Genomic DNA, 22,081 nt, shown 5'->3' on the forward strand with positions numbered 1-22,081 from the left:
CATTGCTGTCAGGTACGTGGGTTGTTAAAGTGCTACTGTGTCCATCTGTGTTGTAACAGCAGTTAAAGCCCCTTCTCTGTTTCCTTCTTTTTGGCCTTTTAGGGCTGAGCCAGTTCTGTCACGAATCCAAGAAAACCGGAAAAGGGTTATTCTTCCGTCAATTGACAATATCAAGCAGGACAACTTTGAGGTGCAGCGTTATGAGAACTCTGCCCATGGATACAGCTGGGAGTTATGGTGCATGTACATTAGCCCTCCCAAAGACTGGTGGGATGCTGGTGACCCTTCACTGCCAATCAGGTATGTTGTGGAGCCGGGGACACATTCAGTAATCAAAGAGCCAGTGATTTGGAATGACTGGAGGAATAAGGAAGACAGCCCAGAAATTGTGGCACTGATGTAATAGACTGAGAGTAGAGTGTGTGTTCATATGTTACCGTGGTGACGGATTTCACTTTTCCAAGGGGAGGAACATATTATTATTTCACATTGCATCCATACTTAGGGCACCAGTAAGGAACCAGAACCCCATTGCACTATACAAGCACAGGTTTTAATTGTAGATTTTAAAATGTCACTTTACGAGAAAGCAATTCAGGTTATTATATTTATTGTTAAGTTTTTAAATTAATGGGGAATCAGGTTATTTTTCTCATATAATTTAATTTGTCGGACAACGTCTAAGCAGCTACAGGACTGTATTTACCTGCTACAGTATATTGCTCTTTTATAATGTGCTGCTATGGACTTGGGTGCTATGGGGGTGTTACCACCAGGCATATTTTGCCTGCTGTTACAAATGTAGGCATGGGAAAACACCTACATTTTATCTCAACTCCAAGAACACAATATCTAGGCCTATAATCTATTTTCTTTAAATATGGCTTGAAATCCCTGCTGACAACAGAATGATCAGGATACCATCTCACTAGAAAGATGTATCCTGGAAAAATCTCTCAGGCAAAACTGCTCTAATGGAGATAGAGCTAATGGCTGGAAGCTGAAGCCAGAGAAATCTAAATGAGAAATAAGGCAGGATTTTTTTTTTAACAATGAGGGTGATTAGCCATTGGAACAAACTACCAGGAGAAATGATGGATTGTCCATTTCTTGATGTCTTCAAATCAAGACTTAGAGCCCTTTCTGGAAGTTATGTTTTAGCCAAACACAAGTTATTGGGTGCAATACAGGGGTAACTGGGTGAAATTTAATGAGTTGTGATACCCGGAGGGTCAGATTAAATGATGTCAAATTGCCTTCTGGCCTTCAACTCTTGGAATCTGTGGTCCTAAGGACCTGGTAACGGTGTAGTCAACCCTACAATTTCCTGTTGCACAGTAACTTTTCAGTGACCATAATGTTGGATGTGGAAGCCATAGCAATAGAGAAGACCACAAATGTGAATTAGGTGCTTAGCTCCCATGGACTTACAGAGGGACCTGAGCACCGAACTCCCATACGTACCTTTGAAAGTCTTGCTATTGTTCAGTTATGTAGAGCATTATTATTACTGATATATTGCTGATCTTTTGCTAGTGCCCAGGTTCCAGTATTGATGTTTCTCTTCATAGTATACAGAGACAGGTCCTTCTTTCAAAGAGTTTACAACCTAAAAAGATATAGGACGTAAGAAGAGTGAGTGAATGGGCAACCTGTCTAATCTGTGTTAATGTACATGTAACCCTTCTGCCCCTCTGAGTTGGCAGCAACAAGGGCTGGGTTCAGTATCCAGGGGTTCCGTTTCAGTAACACAATGCATAACCGGCTCGAGCCCCCACCCAGTGACCTGGGACACTCACATACCACACCCCCTTGGGTGCCTCTAGGAGGCAATACTTCCCCTCTCGCAAACATGGAGTCTGAGTGTAGCAAAATCTTTTTAATAAAGGAAGGAATCAATGCGGCATCCCATTGGAGAAACACCACAAACAGGGTTATAACACAAGCCGTAAACAAAAACCCACCTCCAAGTACGTTTGGCACTGTCCTTTTTCCCCTTAGGGTTTTAAGTCCAATCACCCCAAAGTCCAACAACCCAAAAGTCTCTGGTCAATGCCACCCCAGAGTTCGAGAGTTTATCTGTAGAGGTCCCTCCCTCCAGCCTGGGTAGAAAGGGGCACCTTACGTGGTCCAGGGCCAACTGCCCTGCCTCTCCGTGGGTTCTGCTTCTGCCTTCTCCACGAACTGCTCCGCTTTACCAGCTGCTCCACTCTGCTCCTCCAGCCGTCCTCAGAAACTGCTCCGCTCCACCAGCTGCTCTGCTCCATGAGCTGCTCTGCAAACTGCTTGGCTCCGCTCGCTCTGTGGGCTGCTCCACCTGTCCCACAGCTACTCCGCTCTGCCGCCACCAGCTGTCCCGTGATCCGCTCCAGCCGTCCCCGCAACTGCTCCGCTCCACCTGTTCCACAGTATAACTTCAGGCTCCCCCACTAGTTCGCACAGTACTCAGTGCTCTCAGCTCAGTTATTTCAACTCTTTAGTGATTTCAACTCTTAGTGATCTCAGCTCTTAGTGGGGGAGCCCCAGTGCTAGTGCACCATTAGCCCAAAGTGAGTTCAGCTCAGTAACCAGTATTTAGATTCTTGAGGGAATAAAAAAAAATCAACTCTGACATTCCACAGTGGAGAGAGGAGGGGGTGGAACTGGTGCTTCTGGCTCCACAAGGAGACTGCACCACCAGGCACAGATACCTGTCCCCAGCCTCTCTCAATTCACTGGGTTTTGGAACCCATGTCCCTTGTCTAGCAAGTACCACCCAACTGAGGGTGAGTCATTTGTCACCAAGCAGTCCCACAGCTCGGCAGTCTGGGATAGGGTAGGCGTGCCTATGCAAATACACTCTCTGAAATTCTTTCCACCAGATGTCAGGGTAGAGCTTATCCTGACTCTGCTTACATACAAATAGACATTTTATTATTTTCCCCTCCCCTAAGCCTGGCTGTCATTGGTTGATAGATTTCTTATAGGTGTTGAAGGGGATTTGAAGGGTTGGATCTGAGTTCCATGAATAGAGAGCAGCCTGGAAGCACAAAGACATGGGTGGGAAGGTGGACAGGAGAAGGCTGGCATTGTACACAGCGTAGATGAGAAGTGGGGAACACAATAAGAGGGAAGAGTGTAGGATTGTCAACTTTGTACTCTCACAAAACCAAACACCCTTGTTCCACCCCTGCTCTGCCCCTTCTTTGAGGCCTACCGCTTCTCCAAGGCCCCGCCCCAACGCATGCCATCCTCCCTCCCTCTGTTGCTTGCTCTCCCCACCCTCACTTGTTTGCTCTTTTTCACTGGGCTGTCTCAGGGGTTTGGGGTGCGGGAAGGTGTCATAAACAGATAGCTAAGGGTTAATGTCTCTTTCACCTGAAGCACCTGACCAGAGGACCAATCAGGAAACCGGATTTTTTCAACTTTGGGTGGAGGGAATTGAGTGTCTGAGTCTTTTGTCTGTCTGCCTGCTTTCTCTGAGCTTTGGAGAAGTAGTTTCTACTTTCTAGTCTTCTGTTTCTAAGTGTAAGGACAAAGAGATCAGATAGTAAGTTCTATGGTTTCTTTTCTTTGGTATTTGCATGAATATAAGTGCTGGAGTGCTTTGATTTGTATTCTTTTTGAATAAGGCTGTTTATTCAATATTCTTTTAAGCAATTGACCCTGTATTGTATCATCTTAATACAGAGAGACCATTGGTATGTATTTTTCTTTCTTTTTTATATAAAGCTTTCTTTTAAGACCTGTTGGAGTTTTTCTTTACTTCAGGGAAATTGAGTCTGTACTCACCAGGGAATTGGTGGGAGGAAGAAATCGGGGAGATCTGTGTGTTGGATTGCTAGCCTGATTTTGCATTCCCTCTGGGGGAATAGGAAAGTACTTTTGTTTCCAGGACTGGAAACAGAGAGGGGGAGTCACTCTGTGTAGTTTCACAGAGCTTGTGTCTGTGTATCTCTCCAGGAGCACCTGGAGGGGGGAAGGGAAAAAGGATTATTTCCCTCTGTTTTGAGACTCAAGGGATTTGGGTCTTGGGGTCCCCAGGGAAGGTTTTTCAAGGGGACCAGAGTGCCCCAAAACACTCTAATTTTTTGGGTGGTGGCAGCAAGTACCAGGTCCAAGCTGGTAACTAAGCTTGGAGGTTTTCATGCTAACCCCCATATTTTGGACGCTAAGGTCCAAATCTGGGACTAGGGTAAGGTTATAACAGAAGGGCTGAGGGCTCCAGCTGGGAGTGCAGGCTCTGGGGTGGAGCTGAGGATGAGGGGTTTGGGCTGCAGGAGGATGCCCTGGGCTGAGACTAAGGGGTTCAGAGTGCAAGAAGGGAATCAGGGCTGGAGCAGAGGGTTGCAGCATGGGGAGGTGAGGGCTCTGGTTGAGGGTGCAGACTCTGGGGTGGGGCTGGGGATGATGGTTTTGGTGTGCAGGAGGGTTCCCAGGCCAGAATCGAGAGTTCAGAGGGTGGGAGGGGGATCAGGGCTGGATCAGGGGTGCAGGCCCCAGGCGGCACTTACCTTAGGCAGCTGCCGGAAGCAGTGGTATGTCCTCCCTCCGTCTCCTCTGGGAAGGCATGGCCAGGTGGCTCTGCGAGCTGTCCTGTCCTCAAGCGCCACCTCCGCAGCTCTCATTGGCCACGGTTCCTGGCCAATGAGTGCTGCAAAGCTGGCGCTTGTGGCAGGGCAGCACGCGGAGCCCCTTGGCTGCCATTATGCCTGGAAGTTGGAGAGGGGATATGCCACTGCTTCCGGAAGCCGCGCGGAGCCACTGGAGTCAGGGAGCCTGCCTTAGCCCTGCTGTGCCACTGACTGGACTTTTAACAGCCCAGTCAGCGGTACTGACCAGAGCCACCAGGGTCCCTTTTCGACTGGGTGTTCCGGTCGAAAACCAGACACCTGGCAACCTTAGAAGAGCGGCTGATTGAGGAAGGGGAAGGCTGTGAAGAGACGAGGGCTCAGTGGATAGATATGAAAAATGGAGATGTGGTCAGAGCAATAGGCAAGGAAACTCTAGGCAAATAGCTGCATTGTGATTGCATTGCAGTGTGTGTGGGAGGGGTGGCAAAATGGAGAGGTTGCAGCAGTTGAGATGTGAGTGATAAGGGCCATGGATGAGGTGTAGGCAGAGAAATAAGCCCCAATTTTAGATGCAAGTCAGACACAGTCTGAATATGTGTGCGAGGGAGAAAGTGGAATCAAAGATAGTCCCCAATGTATGGGTCTGAGAGATGGGGAGAACTGTGCATGTTGTGTCAGTGATGGAGGAGGGGACTGGATTTTGGAGGAAAGATAAGGAGTCAGGCTGATCTGTTACCTCTCCCTCCCTCACCCATCACCTCTCTAGCTGCTGCCTTCTGCATGAGTCAGACATCAGTCGTTCACCTGCTCTGTCTTGCCCTATGGCTGCTGATCCACAGGGTCCCTGCTAAGTAACTCTTGCGCTTCTTCTAAAATAATGTGAGACCAGAACAGGCCTCTTTTGATCCAAATCTGCATTTTCCTGCCCTTGATGCTGTTTATGGATATGGTGTAGCTCTCCCATATACTGTAGGGAGCATCTGAATGGATGCACAGATACTTCTCTGATGATTAAGAGGTTGTCATTTAAAAAAGAATTCCCCAAGAAAACAAATGACTAGCACAGATATCATCCAGTAATTACCTCTTCTGTTAAGGAGTAGGAGCCCCGAGTGGGGGATCTGCTGCAAGGGAGTTCCCCAACTACAGAACTCACTTCTGTAGGAAATCATTGAGGCCAAGAATGTAACATTCAAAAAGGGTTTGGATGTTTGTATAGATATTGAGAATATCCAGAGGTCATAATTAATTCTGTGGCTGCAATGGCTCTGTGGAGCAGTGGAAGGCATTGTGCTTTGTGTGCAAGTGGTCACTGGTTCATATACCATCTAATCTGTCTGAAAGCAGATTAATATTCTTCACAGAAGATAGGAGCTTGATGCAGAAATTATTGGGTCAGGTTCTTTAGCTTTTATTATGTAGGAGGTCAGACTGAATTGTCATCATGGTCCCTTCTGGCCTTAAAATTTATAAATGATCAAAAAAATTGTGGAAGTGATATTAAAACCCATTCTTCAGGATTTAAGACCATCTCAATTATCAGAGATCAGGATAAGCCCTAATGTGGAGGGCAGATGACCCCATATCTGCCTACTGCAAGGTTCTTACGTCTGCCGCTGGAGCATCTCGTTCTGGCAGGTTTTGGAGACAGGATACTGGCCTGGGTGCATCTCAGGGCTCATCCACTGTGACAATTTCCATGTTCCTGACTGCCACCTTTGCAATTGTGTGAAAAACTTAGGAGGACTAAACAGAAAAGCAGAGATCTGTGAAGATGGATGGAGATACACTACCGACCCACACTAGCAGTATCAAGAGTTACCTGCATAATCATTTGTCTTCTCTTCATTAGAGAGTCCAGTAACATGGACACTGACCCCCCTAGCTGAGAAGAGTTGAATCACTTGAAAGTAAGAGTCAAAGATTAGAAAGTAAGAGTCGTAGAAAAATATGGATTGCAGGGCAAATACTTTCCAATAGCTATATGGAAAAGGAATGCCAAAACAGAGACAATAGCCTCCGAGTAATGTTAAATAATTTAAGAACTTGCTAAAACAACATTATTAATACGCAAAGGAGAAGCGTTATGAGGAAGATAAATGTGTAAAATACTGCCTCTTTCCTTTATAATGGCAACTATATACAAAGAGAAATAAACTACTTCAATTATTATTATTATTAATATTATTATTTGCTGTGTAGTGCTCTGAACTGTACATTCTATGGCAATGTTTACTTGAAAGGAATAGCTGTGTTTTACTCTGTAATTATGCAAGGAAACATGGGCAAATTTTAAACTATAATATGCAAAACAAGGTTAAAAACGTCTTGCCTATTTCATACAGTTGACCTTTTAGGATAAAGGAAGGAGAGTGAAGTAAGGGGGTCAGAATTGTTTTTGCTTTTGTTTTTGTTTCAGTTTTATATTTTTGGCATGCTTGGTTTTTAACAGTCCTTAAATACCCTGATCAAGACGTACGTGTTAAAAGGGATGGGTATCTGGTTCTACACAATCTTTATTCTGGACCTACAGAATATTCAGCAGCAGAGGCTGGAGACAATGTGTTCGGAGACAATTTTCTCCCCTGGATAATTCCCAAGAGATAATTATCCAGGCAAAGCAAGATGATGGCATACAGCTCATCTAAAATATGGCCAGCCTCAAGATGGATCCAGGCTCCTGTTTTAAACCAAGCAAATAGGCTAAGGGCTGGATTTAGGGGCAGGAGACCCAGGCAACCTCCTGGAGTGCTGGGCTGGGGGGAGGCACCGGGCTTGGGGTGCTGTTTTTGTTGTTAGTGACAAAAGGGAAAATCGGATGTTTTAATTAAAATGATTCAAGTATTCCATATGCAGGTTCATTTTTCACTAACCTCCTAGAACGTTCTGGACCTTAGTAGAATGTCATGGAACCTGCCAGGCTTTCTGAGAACTAAATTTTCCTCAAACCTCCTAGAATGTTGTCAGCCCTGCCCTCGCGGGTATATAAGGGGCGAGGCATCACCAGTCAGTCTTATATGATAGGGATAAACCATGCAGGCAAATCGTGGATCAAAGTCATGGAATGGGCTACAAATGCAATACAAAATAAGATATTCAAAAGTTTTACAAATGAAGCGGGGCAGCACCATTTAGTCTAGGGCCAGCCCGGTATCGGCTCTTTAAATGTTTGTCTAGTCTAAGGTTTAGGGGGGTAGTTTCTTCTTTAATTTCACTGGTTTCAATGGCAGTCTTTTGTAGCTCATCTTCCAAGCAAGCCATTCAGGATTTTACATCACCTACACCTTTTGAGATTGAATCCTATTCGTCTGTGAGGAATTCTTGCAGCGCTGAGGCAGCTTGGGGTAGGTTTACTGTGACCTTGTGCTTCATCTGTGTAGATCAGAGGTGGACAAACTACGGCCTGCAGGCCACATCCAGGCCATGGGACCATCCTGCCTGGCCCTTTAGCTCCCGGCCGGGTAGGCTACCCCCCGACCCGTCCCCTATTGTCTTCCCTCCCCCGCAGCCTCAGCTTGCCGTGCCGCCAGCGCTCTCTGGGCGGCGGGGCTGCGAGCTCCTACCGGGCAGCGCGATGTCGGGGCTGGCTCTGGCTGGGCTGCGCAGCTGCCAGTCCTGGTGCTCCGAGTGGCATGGTAAGGGGGCAGGGAGCGGGGGAGGGTGTTGGATAAGGGGCATGGGGTGGATGGATGGGGCAGAGGTTCTGGGGGTGGTGGTCAGGGGACAGGAAATGGGGGGGTTGGATAGGCATGGGAGTTCCGGGGAGGAGGAGGCTGTCAGGGGTCACAGCAGTCAGGGGACAGGGAGCAAGGGGGGTTGTATAGGGGGTTGGTCCTGGGGTGTGGTTAGGGGTGGGGAGTCCTGGGAGGGGGCGGTCAGGAGACAAGGAGCAGGAGGTGTTGGATGAGCCAGGGGTTCTGAGGGGGGCAGTCAGGGGGCGAGAAGTGGGAGGGGGCAGGGGCCAGGCTGTTTTGGGGAGGCATAGCCTTCCCTACCCAGCCCTCCATACGGTTTCAGAACCCCGATGTGGCCCTCAGGCCAAAAAGTTTGCCCACCTTGGGTGTAGGGGATTCAGGCTTAGATATTTTGTTGCCTCTCGTTATTTCATTTGAATCCTTATTCAGTCGTTCGATGTTCAATTTAATTGTTTGACAGAAACTTATTGCCCATTTGCGAGGAAAGTAATTATTAGAGATGAATTAATATGTGAGGAGTCAAGAAGTCTGGGACTAAGTAGCCATCTTTCTCTTGAATACCCTGTGACCCTGGGGCATGGGTCACTTGCTGGAAGATTCTCTGCAGCTTGAGGTCTTCAAACCACAATTTGAGGACTTCAATAACTCAGACATAGGTTAGGAGTTTGTGACAGAAGTGCATGGGTGGGATTCTGTGGCCTGCATTGTGCAGGAGGTCAGACTAGATGATCATAATGATCCCTTCTGACCTTAAAGTCTATGAGTCTATGAGAAATAGGCTTTTTAAATGACTAGGTGGGACAAGGTATAATTTTTGGATTCCATAAAACATCTCCTCTTTCACGTTTCTTCCTATAATGTGAAAGAATCTGCTTTATAAAGATGTCCTGACTCTCAGCCCTCTTTTATGCATGCAGACGATTTATGAATAGACCTTCCTTGCCAAGCTAACTGAGCTGCTATTGACCAATTCTGCCAAAAAGATAAAATCATGATTACAATGTAATGAATCACATCTAAATTAGAAACTCCCACCATGAGATGTCAGTAAGTGATACTTGAAACAATTATCTTATGATTGAATCATCACCATTGGGCAATCTTGATTTGCATTTCTTGATGGAGTATTTTTTTTAGTTTGTGTGTGTGTATACACAAAATATTGTGTCTGTGTGTATCCAATATTTTCTCATTAATTGATCAGCATTTACTGGGAGTTCAAAGAAACATAATACTTTAAAGAAAAAGAAAATAACCTAACACCTCCTGTATTGTGCAGGATGCACCAAAAGGTCACTTGGAAATGTGGGAAATCACTGATTGATTATCTTGTCTAAAAACAGCACATTCCAAAGCTGAAATTTACCTTCTCACAATGCTCAAAGAATTATTAATTTCACAGCTGGCAGAGTTTGATTTCCAAGCCTTTTACAGTGCAGTGGTGGGACTCTCAGCCTCCCACAATTGGGATGCTATTTCAAAAGGTACCAGTTTCTCCTCTCTCATTCTTTCAGTTCACTGAAGTCAAACTCAGTGAAACAGAACCATTATAGCAGTTACGAATATTTGGAAGATTTATGGCCAGACACGCTCATCATACTCTATGCAAGCCAGCCTCATGGTTTGTTAGGATTTATACATTTGCAGGACATCTCAGACCCTAGGGCTCTAGTTCAGGAAAGCAATAAAACATAGGCTTAAATCCTTCCTTATTCAAGAGCATTTCAGCAGATGCTTAAAGTTAAGTTCCCTTCTCAAATAGGGATGCTTGTCTGACTTGGGAGTTGGAGTTGTCATTTGTCCTCTGGTACTAGTGGTAGAATATGCTAGCCCCTATGCAGAAGGGAATGTTTTGGAACTCTGCTGTACGGTCTGTGGGTCCATTGACAACGCTGTGAACATAGCATTCCCGAATTGTTGTAATGGGATTTCCTGACATTTTCAGTGTACCTTACACACTTGACTGGACAGATCAATTCAATCTACACGCAGACGCACTGCCGCTGAATACCTTTACTTACTTAGCAAAACACCCACTTAATGTCCTTGAGCTATGAAAGCGCATTTCTAGGGCTATCTTAGAGATGACAAGCAAAGGGTCCTGTTTAAACAGCCTGGTGTATATTATGACAGATCTGAAACAGCTAGTTGATTAAACTGGATAATGCTATATCATTTTGTAGTATTTCATTTCTTTGTGATGGGAGGCAGACAATTATTCATTTAAATGTAATTTTTTAATAGGTCATTGTAAAAAAGGCTAACAATGGAAATCAATGTTGAGAGTTATTGATTGCCAATAACTAGGAATGCAGGATAGATTTCTTTCATGAGAAGAAAAAAAAATGGCCAAGGTTCATTCCAAATTAACTCATCTGATTATCCAGCACCACAATATCTGAGTGCCTTACAAACATTAATGGCTTCATCTTCACAATGTACCTGCAAGGGAGGAAAATATTATCCCTGCTATACAAATGGCAAAGAGGCCAAGATTTTCATGAGACTAGTGACTCTGGGTGCCTTAATTTTTTGTTGCCCACCATAAGACACCTTGAGAGGCCACAATTTCAGAGCATGGGTGCCCAGCACTTAAATCAAGCCCCATTAAGGTGGCTCCAGTTAAACTGCTAGTTAATCTTGAAAATTCTGACCAGGGAAATTAAGTGACTTGCCCAGGGACATACACAGCCATTGGCAGAGCTGGCAATAATAATAATAATAATACCTACCTGTAATATAGTGTTTCATCAGTAGATCTCTAAGTGCCATACCCATTTTATAGATGGGAAGACTGAGGCAAAGAGTGATGAAGTCATTGTTCAAGGTCACCCAGCTGGCCAAACCAGGAGTGGAATCCAGGCCTCAGACTGGGCCTGATAATCAAACCCAGATCTCCTGGGTACCAGTCTAGTGCCCTAACCTCAAGACGATGCAATAGTCTATGGTATTATGCACTTTTCTAACACAATTAAGTTTTGATCCAATTCAGAAAAATCACTGTAAAGCACCAGTGAGCATATATACACCTCTACCCTAATATAACGCGACCCAGTATAACACAAATTCGGATATAAGGTGGTAAAGCAACGCTCCGGGGGGGCGGGGCTGCATGCTCTGGCGGATCAAAGCAAGTTCGATATAACACGGTTTCACCTATAACACATTAAGATTTTTTGGCTCCCAAGGACAGCGTTATATCGGGGTAGAAGTGTATATGGTAATATCCTGCCTCCACTGAAGTCAAAGGGAGTTTTGCCTACCAATACTCTATAAAACTTTACATGACTAATCCGTCCTCCTTGAAGTTAGTGGAAGCTGCAGCTGCTCAGTACCTATGAAAACCTTGCAGTCTCTTAGTAAATAAGGCTAGTGCAGGTCTCCAAGCTCATTGACTTCCTAATGCTTCTCCCAGTCCTGACTTGGAGGTTCAATAGGATTTTGCACCCAGACAAGGGTGGATGCTAGCAGATGCTGATGCAGTACTGGGGAATAAGTATGGATTTAGGTGTCTATCTTTAGACACCACCAACATTTAAAAAGCTGGACTTTGTGTTTATTGTATATTGTTATAGTATCAATCATAGGTCTTAAGTAGCATACAGATCTTGTGATGAACCCCTGCACCATGATGAATTTCACCCAGAATAAGGGGATTATAGGTGTGTTTGTTACCTTTACATAGTGTTCTATTGTAATACATTTCTCAGCATTTATCTTGTGTTTTTCCCCTATATTTTCCTCTTAGACTTTGACTTTGAGTGAATTTAATGATAGCGAAAAGGGCCACACTGACAACACAGGAAAGTGGTGTTCTCCATTTTGTGCACCAGGTAGTAGTAGTGCTCAGCTAATGTACCACTGTGGAAAATGCCATCTCCAGGCGCAGAAAGAGAATTCAGTCATCATATTCACTCATTCAGCCTCTTTGCTGGGGTGGTCGACAAAGTGGTCAGTGTGCTTATGGTGAGGTGAGGTTCAGCTCTAAATATGTGATCCCAAGTCCACTGAAGTCAATAGAAAGCCAGTGGGTCTTTGGATAAGGCCCTAAGATTCCAAATCACAGCTCTTTTCTGGTTCTCAAAGCACTCATCTGCTGCTGTTGATCATTAAGCTGAACTTGTGCAGATTCAATCCTATTAGTAAATGTTGTGCTTGCTTTATCGCCACTCATTGATGGATTTCGTCTTCTCCGAGTCTAGCCCTTGAGAATTCTTGCAGGCTACACTTCAAGTTTGAAGTATTTGTTTTGCACAGGACAAGCGCATATTTTTAGAATGGCCTTACTATCAAATAGATTTCCCAGAATAACCTCTATCATCATGCATTTTGATGGCTTTCAGGCTCAGGGGAACTCACTTCCATGCTGCTTCGTAAGCTTTTACAGGCTAACCTATTATGGCAGTGCATCAAAACTGTAATAGATTGATTTAGGCAAGCTTGCTTAGCTATTATGAACATTTTAACCAGCATTAAATGCTTAGCGTGGCATTTTTATCAGAAGACGTCTAGTAACTCTGAGTTTATGCAGACAATTAATCGTAGATGACAATGGTAGGACCTCATAAGATTAGGTAAAATTATTGTGATTATTTATTGTTTCCTTGGTATCAATTATTCTGAAAAGTCCCAGAACATCTCTGGAAACTGATTTTAGACAAAACATAGGATTACTTTATTTTTTGTTTGTTTTTGGAAGGATTACTGCTTTTAATGAGATTGTGCAAATTGCAATAAGATTTTTTTTCCTTTGTAAACACAGTGGAATTTTCAAAAGCTTTCAGCACCAGCCTGACAATGCTCTCATTGAAGACAATGGTAAAACTCCCCTTGATTTCAATGTAAAACAGTGATAGACCAACATTGAATGCTTTTGAAAACCCATCCTGGTCTTTCTCAAGAACACTTTGTGTAGGTTTTTGCTTGTGTAGTATGTAAGACGTATGAATCAATGCTAGCTTCATAACAACTATGGAGCTATCACTGGAGCTATTTATATAGAGTCGTACCCAAAGAGGGGGAGGGGCACCTATCCAAAGCTCTATGCACTCCTGCAATAAATTGCTACAACAAATCAAGCTGCTCACACCCCAAATCCTCTCCTCCCACCCCCACTTCTACAAAAGCCTGTAAATATGGCTTGGCCTTGCACCTGGCCCTGAAGGTCAATAAATTTGGGTAATTTCAGACAACAGAGGAAGCCTGTTTTAGACCAAAGGGCCCTTCACTGAGTGCACTTTCTTGCCATCTCTCTCTTTTAAACTGAGGCAGGTTTTAAATCTTAGTGCAGAGGCATCATGAGGCAAAAAGCTGTTTATTTAATTAAGATGGAAGCCTTATACTGGATTATAGGAAATGAGGCAATAACTATACCATACGTGTTGCACAGACATTGTTTTAGTGTTTGATTTTAATTGGTGCAGGATCAAAGGCAAAGTTCCAATTGACTACAGAGTATGTAGGATCACAGCCTCAAACCAGGCTGGGAAGAGCACTTGCTTGCAGGCTTATGCATGATTTCACTGTGATTTACTGTTGCTGGAGAAGCCTTTGGTAATAAGCACCTACACATTTAAACTTTTTAATGAATAAATCATATGAGAGCCTTATTTCATGTGATTTCCAGTGATTCTGGTTTCCAAATGGACCAGTCATACGGCTAGGTCATTCTTTTTTAATGTATTTCAGAACTTGACCCTGGCTGGAACGAAGCAGAAGAGAGGCATATGAAAATAAAAAATAATGGTGGGGGGGGGGGGGTAGGAAGAAGTGAACTGATTTTTTTTTTTTTAAACTCAAAACAGGTTTGGTCTGGTTTCAGCTCACAGGACAGGCAGGTTTGGGTTAGGATCTTACTTTTTTTGCCCACCCCAAGGTTAAACCATGGTTATTAATTTTTTTTACCACCTTCAAAGTATTTTATTTTACAGGAAGCTTTCACGTCCCGTTATGTTGGATTTATCTTTCAGTGATCAGCTTTGCAATGACAGTACAAGCTATATGAAAAACACAACCTAGTTGATTTTCTTGATTTTAATTTTAAATTGATTTTTAAATGAGAGAAAATGGCTAACGACTTATTTTGACTAGAGAACTGAGCAAGAATACCCCCCCTACCCCCCAACACACACACATTATTTATACAAGGTGACTTTACTCTTCAGAGGGATACTTTAAGCTGCCAAACTTTGCAGAGATTCCCTGAGGCAGAGGAAACTGTGTGAGGTTTGGATAGCTGAAGGCTATCACAGCTTTGATTGTCTGTCTGTCATACATTTTATAAAGAATTCTGTGCCTGGTCATTTTAATGTTGCAGAATTTAGTGCAAGGTGTCAGGAAAAGGAGCATCTGATCATTTGTAATGTTATCTGTTTAATAAGATTAACAGATTTGTCTAATTGCCTGAAGAGCTAAACGCCCTTCATCACTGAAATATTGGGCCTGTGACTCGGTGTACGTGTTCCTTTTAATTAATAGAAGGGGATATTAGTAATAGACCTATGGGATGAAAAACAATATATCCTTTTCAGGAGTGTCAATGCTATATTTTGTTTCAAAGATTTTCCTCTTTTCTCAGGCTGCTGTTGCGATTAGGAATGACAGCTGCAAGTGGATCTACTTGGAAGCCAAGGGCCTGATCCAGTACCCACTGGAGTTAGTGGAAAGACTATCAGTGGTCTTTGGTTCAGGGTCTCATACGTTGTCTGTATGTCAGCACAGGTGTAGGAATGACAGAGATTCTGACATAAACTAACCAAGATTAAAAAGCTACAGAGATAATGGACAACGAGGTCTTCTTAAATCAGTCTCAAGAAAGGCATCTCCTGCATGCCTCTTTTGACAAAACATTCATAGGGTATGTCTACATCTACAATTTTGCAGCGCTGGTTGTTACAGCTGTATTAGTACAGCTGTATAGGGCCAGCGCTGCAGAGTGGCCACACTTACAGCAACCAGCGCTGCAAGTGGTGTTAGATGTGGCCACACTGCAGCGCTGTTGGGCGGCTTCAAGGGGGGTTCGGGAACGCGAGAGCTAACCGCGGGGAAGGAGACCTGCTTGCAGGGGGGTTCGGGGAACGCAAGAGCACACCGCAGGGAAGGAGACCTGCTTCCTCGCGGTTTGCTCTCGCGTTCCCCGAACCCCCCCTGCAAACCGCGGGGAAGGAAACCTGCTTGCGGTGGGTTTCGGGGAACGCGAGAGCACACCGTGGGGAAGGAGACCTGCTCCCCCGCGGTGTGCTCTCGCGTTCCCCGAACCCCCCTGCAAACCGCGGGGAAGGAGACCTGCTTGCGGGGGGTTTCGGGGAACGCGAGAGCACACCGCGGGGAAGGAGACCTGCTTGCGGGGGGGTTCGGGAACGCGAGAGCAAACCGTGGGGAAGGAGACCTGCTTGATTACCAGAGAGGCTTCCTCAGGTATGCTGGGATACCTGCTTATTCCACGGAGGTCAAGAAAAACGCTGGTGAGTGTCTACACCTGATGACCAGCGCTGGATCACCAGCGCTGGATCCTCTACACCCGAGGTTCGACCGGGTGTACGGCCAGCGCTGCAAACAGGGAGTTGCAGTGCTGGTAATGCCGTGCAGATGTGTACACCTCCTAAGTTGCAGCGCTGTAACCCCCTCACCAGCGCTGCAACTTTGTGGTGTAGACAAGGCCTTAGGCAGAGATTGGGGGGTGGGGGTGAATTCGTTCTAAGGTGCTAGGTAGGGTGTTAAATAGCTGGCATGTTCACCCCAGAGGTGACAGCATTTCTACAGTGAGTGAAGTGATTCCTCTCTCAGACTGCAGTTCAGCAAACCAGGGAAGCATGTGCTTAAATTCATCCCTATTCAGCAAAGGACTTAATCATATGGTCAATTTCAGACACATGCTTAAGTGCCATTGAATTCAGTGGGACTTAAGCTTGTGTATAACTGCTTTGCTGAATTGGTAGGTCCAAGTCTGCTAGTCGTTACTGAAGCAAAGCTCCCATTGAGGTCAGCAGACACCTGTCTTGAAGGCTTTAAAACTGGGCCCAATACAAGTAACCTTTAGGGCTTGTCTGCCCATGAAAGTTGTACCTGGTATAGGTAAAGCAGTCCAATCCTTCTAGCATGAACACAGTTATATTGGTATAAAAAAGTGCTTCTACCTATATAGTTTATTCCCATTTGGGAAGGGAAATAACTATGCCAGTATAAGTCACTTTTACACCAGTATAACTGCCCAGATTAGGGCTTTTACTGGTGTAATTATTGCAGTAAAAAATTATTACCTCCCTAATTATACCAATAAAACTTGTAAGTGTAGACCAGGCCTCAGTCACATAAGTAGCCCCACTGAAGTCAAAGTTACTTGGAGAAATAAGGCAAGCAGGACTTGGCCCATAATTTGTAAAGCCTTTGGGATAAAAGTTACCAAATAAATGGAAGATAAATAACAATAAATATTCTCAATAATAATTAAACAAACAAAACAAATCAGGTCAAGAGAAATATACTAAATTTGTGTCATGCTGAAAGAATTGCTTCTAAGTTGTCCATAAAGTGGATGTGTAAATCAAAGCCAAACTGAGCCTCTTCTGTGGTCTGTTCACACTTCCCCTAGGAGAAAAGCTATATTTGATTGATTATACTAATGTCTTCTAGTTTTAAATCATAAACTGAGGGAAAATATACTGGGGGGGTGAATTGGGCTTTGAATTTCTTTTTTATTTTAGCAGGTGACATTTAAATGATTTATTGGCTAAGAATAATCTATTCTCATTAAGAAGCCAAGTATTTAATGACTTCTGAGGTGGGTGTTCAAAGCAAAGAAGCGATAATAGAGTCGATTGCACTTAGTGACAAAATATAGCAGCCCTTCATCAAAGGGACTTAAAAGGGAATGTTTGAGAGTGAGTGCTAAGGGCTATGATTTCCTTTTATGTGCACTTTAATCGACTGTCTTTTTCACTCAATGGTGCATAAATAGACATAGTTTAAATTAAAAGATCCTTATTATCATAGCTATCTGTGGGAGAAATAAGTGTTTGCTCCCTGAATGCTCCATGCTGCCTCTATACAGGAATGTTGGAGTGTCTACAAACTGTATTGGCCCAGTTTTGCCCGGTGTACCTAACTCTTCTGGTCTCTGTATTTGCTTGTCTGAATTGAGCTAAGTTTTGAAACAAGTACCTACATTGTGCCTGTAAAATGTACTCACACAGCTTACACATTTTTATGGACAAAATGGGTCACTGGAAGGTAGCAGGAGTTGTCCTTATAGCACAGAGACTGGGATTCAGGAGACTTCAGTTCTAATCCCAGTGCTGCCAATAAATCCATATATGACTGTGGCAAGTCACTAAACCTCTGTCTTCCCCAGTGTCCTCATTGGTAAAACAAGGAAAAGTAATTGTTACCTACTTTCCAGGGACTGTTAGAGGCTTAATTAAAATTTCCAGAGTGCTTTGAAATCTTCAAATGAGAAATGCTACAGGAAGACAATTTTGTCGTTGCTCATGCAAAAGTTGTCATTGCTCACCCAGAAAGTTACTTGAGAGCACATAAGTACCTTAATCTTATTTCTGAAAATTTAGCCCCTCCCTGCCTCTTTGTATTTCTGGAGAGATTACCATTAGAGATAAAAGAATAGCTCTGTATACATGGACCATTCAGTCTCTGGCCTCTCTACTCAGACTCGTGCTAATAGTGCTACTGGGTTTTTGGGGTTATTTTTGTGAAGGAACTGAACTGAGACCACCAAATCTTTTCATCAAGGACACCAACACAGTACTTACGACTTTATACATTTTGCCTGCTTTAAAACTTTTAACATCAAAAACTGACCTAGGATCCTGAGAAGCAGCAGCTGCTGTACATGTCACTTCTCTGGGTCTCTTGTTCAATAGTACTCAGCTAGTAAAAGAAAATACTATTTTTTTTCCCAGCGAAAATATTTTCTTTCACCAATTGGCCTCACTTTGTAGCCTTCTACTAGAATCATAGAATAATAGAATATCAGGGTTGGAAGTGACCTCAGGAGGTCATCTAGTCCAACCCTTACTCAAAGCAGGACCAATCCCCAACTAAATCATCCCAGGCAGGGCTTTGTCAAGCCTGACCTTGAAAACCTCTAAGGAAGGAGATTCCACCACCTCCCTAGGTAACCCATTCCAGTGTTTTACCACCCTCCTAGTGAAAGTTTTTCCTAATATCCAACCTCAACCTCCCCCACTGCAACTTGAGACCATTACTCCTTGTTCTGTCATCCGGTACCACTGAGAACAGTCTAGATCCATGCTCTTTGTAACCCTCTTTCAGATAGCTGAAAGCAGCTATCAAATCCCCCCTCATTCTTCTCTTCTGCAGACTAAACAATCCCAGTTCCCTCAGCCTTTCCTCATAAGTCATGTGCTCCAGCCCCCTCATCATTTTTGTTGCCCTCCGCTGGAGTCTTTCCAATTTTTCCACATCCTTCTTGTAGTGTGGGACCCAAAACTGGACACAGTACTCTAAATGAGGCCTCACCAATGTCGAATAGAGGGGAATGATCACATCCCTCGATCTGCTGACAATGCCCCTATTTATACAGCCCAAAATGCTGTTAGCCTTCTTGGCAACAGGGGCACCCTGTTGTCTCATATTCAGCTTCTCCTCCCTGTAACCGCTAGGTCCTTTTCTGCAGAACTGCTGCCTAGTCATTCGGTCCCTAGTCTGTAACAGTGAAGGGGATTCTTCCATCCTAAGTGCAGGACTCTGTACTTGTCCTTGTTGACCCTCATCAGATTTCTTTTGGCCCAATCCTCTAATTTGTCTAGGTCCCTCTGTATGCTATCCCTAACCTCCAGCATATCTACCACTCCTCCAAGTTTAGTGTCATCTGCAAACTTGCTGAGGGTGCTGACCACGCCATCCTCCAGATCATTAATGAAGATATTGAACAAAACCGGCCCCAGGACCAATCCTTGGGGCACTCCACTTGATACCAACTGTCAACTAGATATGGAGCCATTGATCACTACCCACTCAGCCTGGTGAGCTAGCCAGCTTTCTATTCACCTTATAGTCCATTCATCCAGCCCATATTTCTTTAATTTGCTGGCAAGAATACTGTGGGAGACCGTGTTAAAAGCTTTCCTACAGTCAAGGAATAACACATCCACTGCTTTCCCCTCATCCACAGAGCCAGTTATCTCGTCATAGATGGCAATTAGGTTAGTCAGGCATAACTTTCCCTTGGTGAATCCATGCTGATTGTTCCTGATCACTTTCCTCTCCTCAAAGTGCTTCAGAATTGATTCCTTGAGGAGCTGCTCCATGATTTTTCCAAGGATTGAGGTGAGGCCGACTGGCCTGTAGTTCCCCTAGCCATATGGATTCTAGGGAGCTCTCTTTGTTAAACAGTTCTTACTAGTGGATGAACCCGTTCAAGGAGCAGGTATATGAAGCATATTCCAGTAAAGGTGACAGTGAAGCTATTGGTCTAATCCAAGAATTAAGCAGTAGCACTTCTGAATCTGTTTATTTAAAGTCCAGATGGTCTCCAACACTTTCCTCTTCTGAGTTCCCCTCGTAGTTCATTGCAGCAGTAAATCTGAACCGATGCCTGCCTGATTGCTTTGGATCAGCAGTTGAGAAAACAAATATATAGGATCTTGAGCATCTCAGTTATATGGAAAGACAGTTAATAAGCTAAAAGTTTGCCTGTTAGCTAGTAAAGGGAGAAGATAACACTGTATAGTAAGATGTCCTTAGGCTGAGTAGTAGTGGTAGTTGACACAAGAGTCACTCCCCTGACGGGCCAGATATACATGAAAGATGGTCAAGCTGCAGGCTTTTTCAGAGTAAGTTGCCGTCAGCGGAAGACTCAGACATGTCTCCCCTGTCAGGCGCAATGCTTTAAATCAAATCAAACTAAAAGTTTTCATTTTAAAATGAATTTAAGGTTGTCTCTAGCAACAGCTATCGAAATTGCTATTATTGAGGGCAAGTGGAGGCTCCTGCAAAGCACTGTTGCTATGCCCTATGGGCCATGCACTGGTCTCATGACTGAAAATGAACTGAGCTTTGAAAGAGACAAATTTCTGAACTTTGGAACATAGAGTCCTTGTTGCCAGCATTTTTGCCTATAGGTCACACATCAAAACAATCCAAACATTTAACAGAATCTTGCAAGGAATGCATTTCAGGCTGCACCAGCAGGAGCTGTATTTTGGAAAGACATTAGGAAGAATTCAGCTATTTTTTTTTTTATTACAGAGTCATCTTTTTCCCAAAAAGGAGAGACTGGCATCTGGCTACCTTCCGTGCAACTAGCTGGTACCCTTGAGAAAGCCTGATAAAGCAGAGCACTTAGCGGGTCCTTAAAAGCAAAAAAAAAAAAAACACCTAAGGGTTGTAGGATATTTTTGCTGATGGTATCCATTCATATGTAAATGAAAACATGCTCCAACAAATGTTAATTGCATTTTTGATTATCCACAACAAATCTCTTTCCAGTAAATACCACAAAATTATCTCATCTAGAGGAACGGCATGTTAACTGCGTAGGCTCTGAATAGAAAGAGCAAGTAGCCGACAAGGCATTTATGAATTCTGAATCTCCCCCTGTCCATTTAATATTCCAATGCCACAGGACTGGCATTAGAACAACATGATGGCTTTTGATCCTCAATATTTTATTAGGGGGCTGAGTCCTATTTTTTTTCCCTCAAGCATGATGAATAGCACAGCACTCAACATTGAGTATATTATGACACGCCCTGCTTCCTCACTGCTCACCATATGTGATTTCAGATGCTATGTTTTGAGTCCTACACCTGTTTTAGTTCCCAAGTGCCCTGTAGACAATCCGCTTTTGAGAGAGACAAATTCTTACTAATGGGTGATAAGGTTACAGTTGTTCATATTTGTCTCTTAATAGCACACACTCTGTTCTGCTTAATTCCTGCATGCATCAGTTGCTTGACTAGTTAAAGCCTGCCATCCCATGTTAAAGTAATTAACGTATGGGGATCCCCAACACTTAAGAGCGCTGAGGTACACTCCCATACCATAGCCTTATCAGACATCATGTTTGTCCTTAGCTTTTGCTCTGATGAGGCCCTCATCCTGTACTTTGTTCTATAACTTCTTAATCCCACAGTGGTCAAGCCTCACTGAGCAAAGTATTTACCAGATATATCATTGCTTGGGAGTCAAAGACTTGTAGCTGACTAGCTGGCTGATTAGCCCCACCCACTGCATCTGAGAAAACTAGAAACCTTTAGAAAAGAGGACAATAGGAGCTGGAGGACTAGAATGCTCTGGGGCTGGGTCCCAGGCTCCGAACGGACTGCTGCTGGGGCTACTGCAGAGATGATTTGTTCCAGAAACCAAACAGACAGAGGGAGACTGTGCGGAGTCTTTTATTGCTGAGGCTCTGTGGTAAGATGTAATAACCTTAGTCCCAGATTTGGACCTTAGCGTCCAACATATGGGGGTTAGCATGAAAACCTCCAAGCTTAGTTACCAGCTTGGACCTGGTACCTGCTGCCACCACCCAAAAAATTAGAGTGTTTTGGGGCACTCTGGTCCCTCTGAAAAACCTTCCCTGGGGACCCCAAGACCCAAATCCCTTGAGTCTCACAACAAAGGGAAATAATCCTTTTTCCCTTCCCCCCTCCAGGTGCTCCTGGAGAGATACACAGACACCAGCTCTGTGAATCCAAACAGAGTGAATCTCCCTCTCTGTTCCCAATCCTGGAAACAAAAAGTACTTTCCTATTCCCCCAGAGGGAATGCAACATCAGGCTAGCAATCCAACACACAGATCTCCCCTTGATTTCTTCCTCCCACCAATTCCCTGGTGAGTACAGACTCAATTTC

General features: G+C 44.1%; 1 protein-coding gene across 1 annotated transcript in view; it reads left to right on the top strand.

Moving 5' to 3' along the window:
* The window catches only part of GALNT17 (polypeptide N-acetylgalactosaminyltransferase 17), a 274,088-nt gene that overhangs the window by 115,130 nt on the left and 136,877 nt on the right, over positions 1-22,081 (top strand). Inside the window, exon 5 of the mRNA XM_050929492.1 lies at positions 103-300. Within this exon, the coding sequence (XP_050785449.1) occupies positions 103-300 (198 nt within the window). The remainder of the gene's footprint in view (positions 1-102; positions 301-22,081) is intronic.

The sequence above is a fragment of the Gopherus flavomarginatus genome, chromosome 19 (genome assembly GCF_025201925.1).
Source record: "Gopherus flavomarginatus isolate rGopFla2 chromosome 19, rGopFla2.mat.asm, whole genome shotgun sequence".
NCBI classification, from domain to species: Eukaryota; Metazoa; Chordata; order Testudines; family Testudinidae; genus Gopherus; species Gopherus flavomarginatus.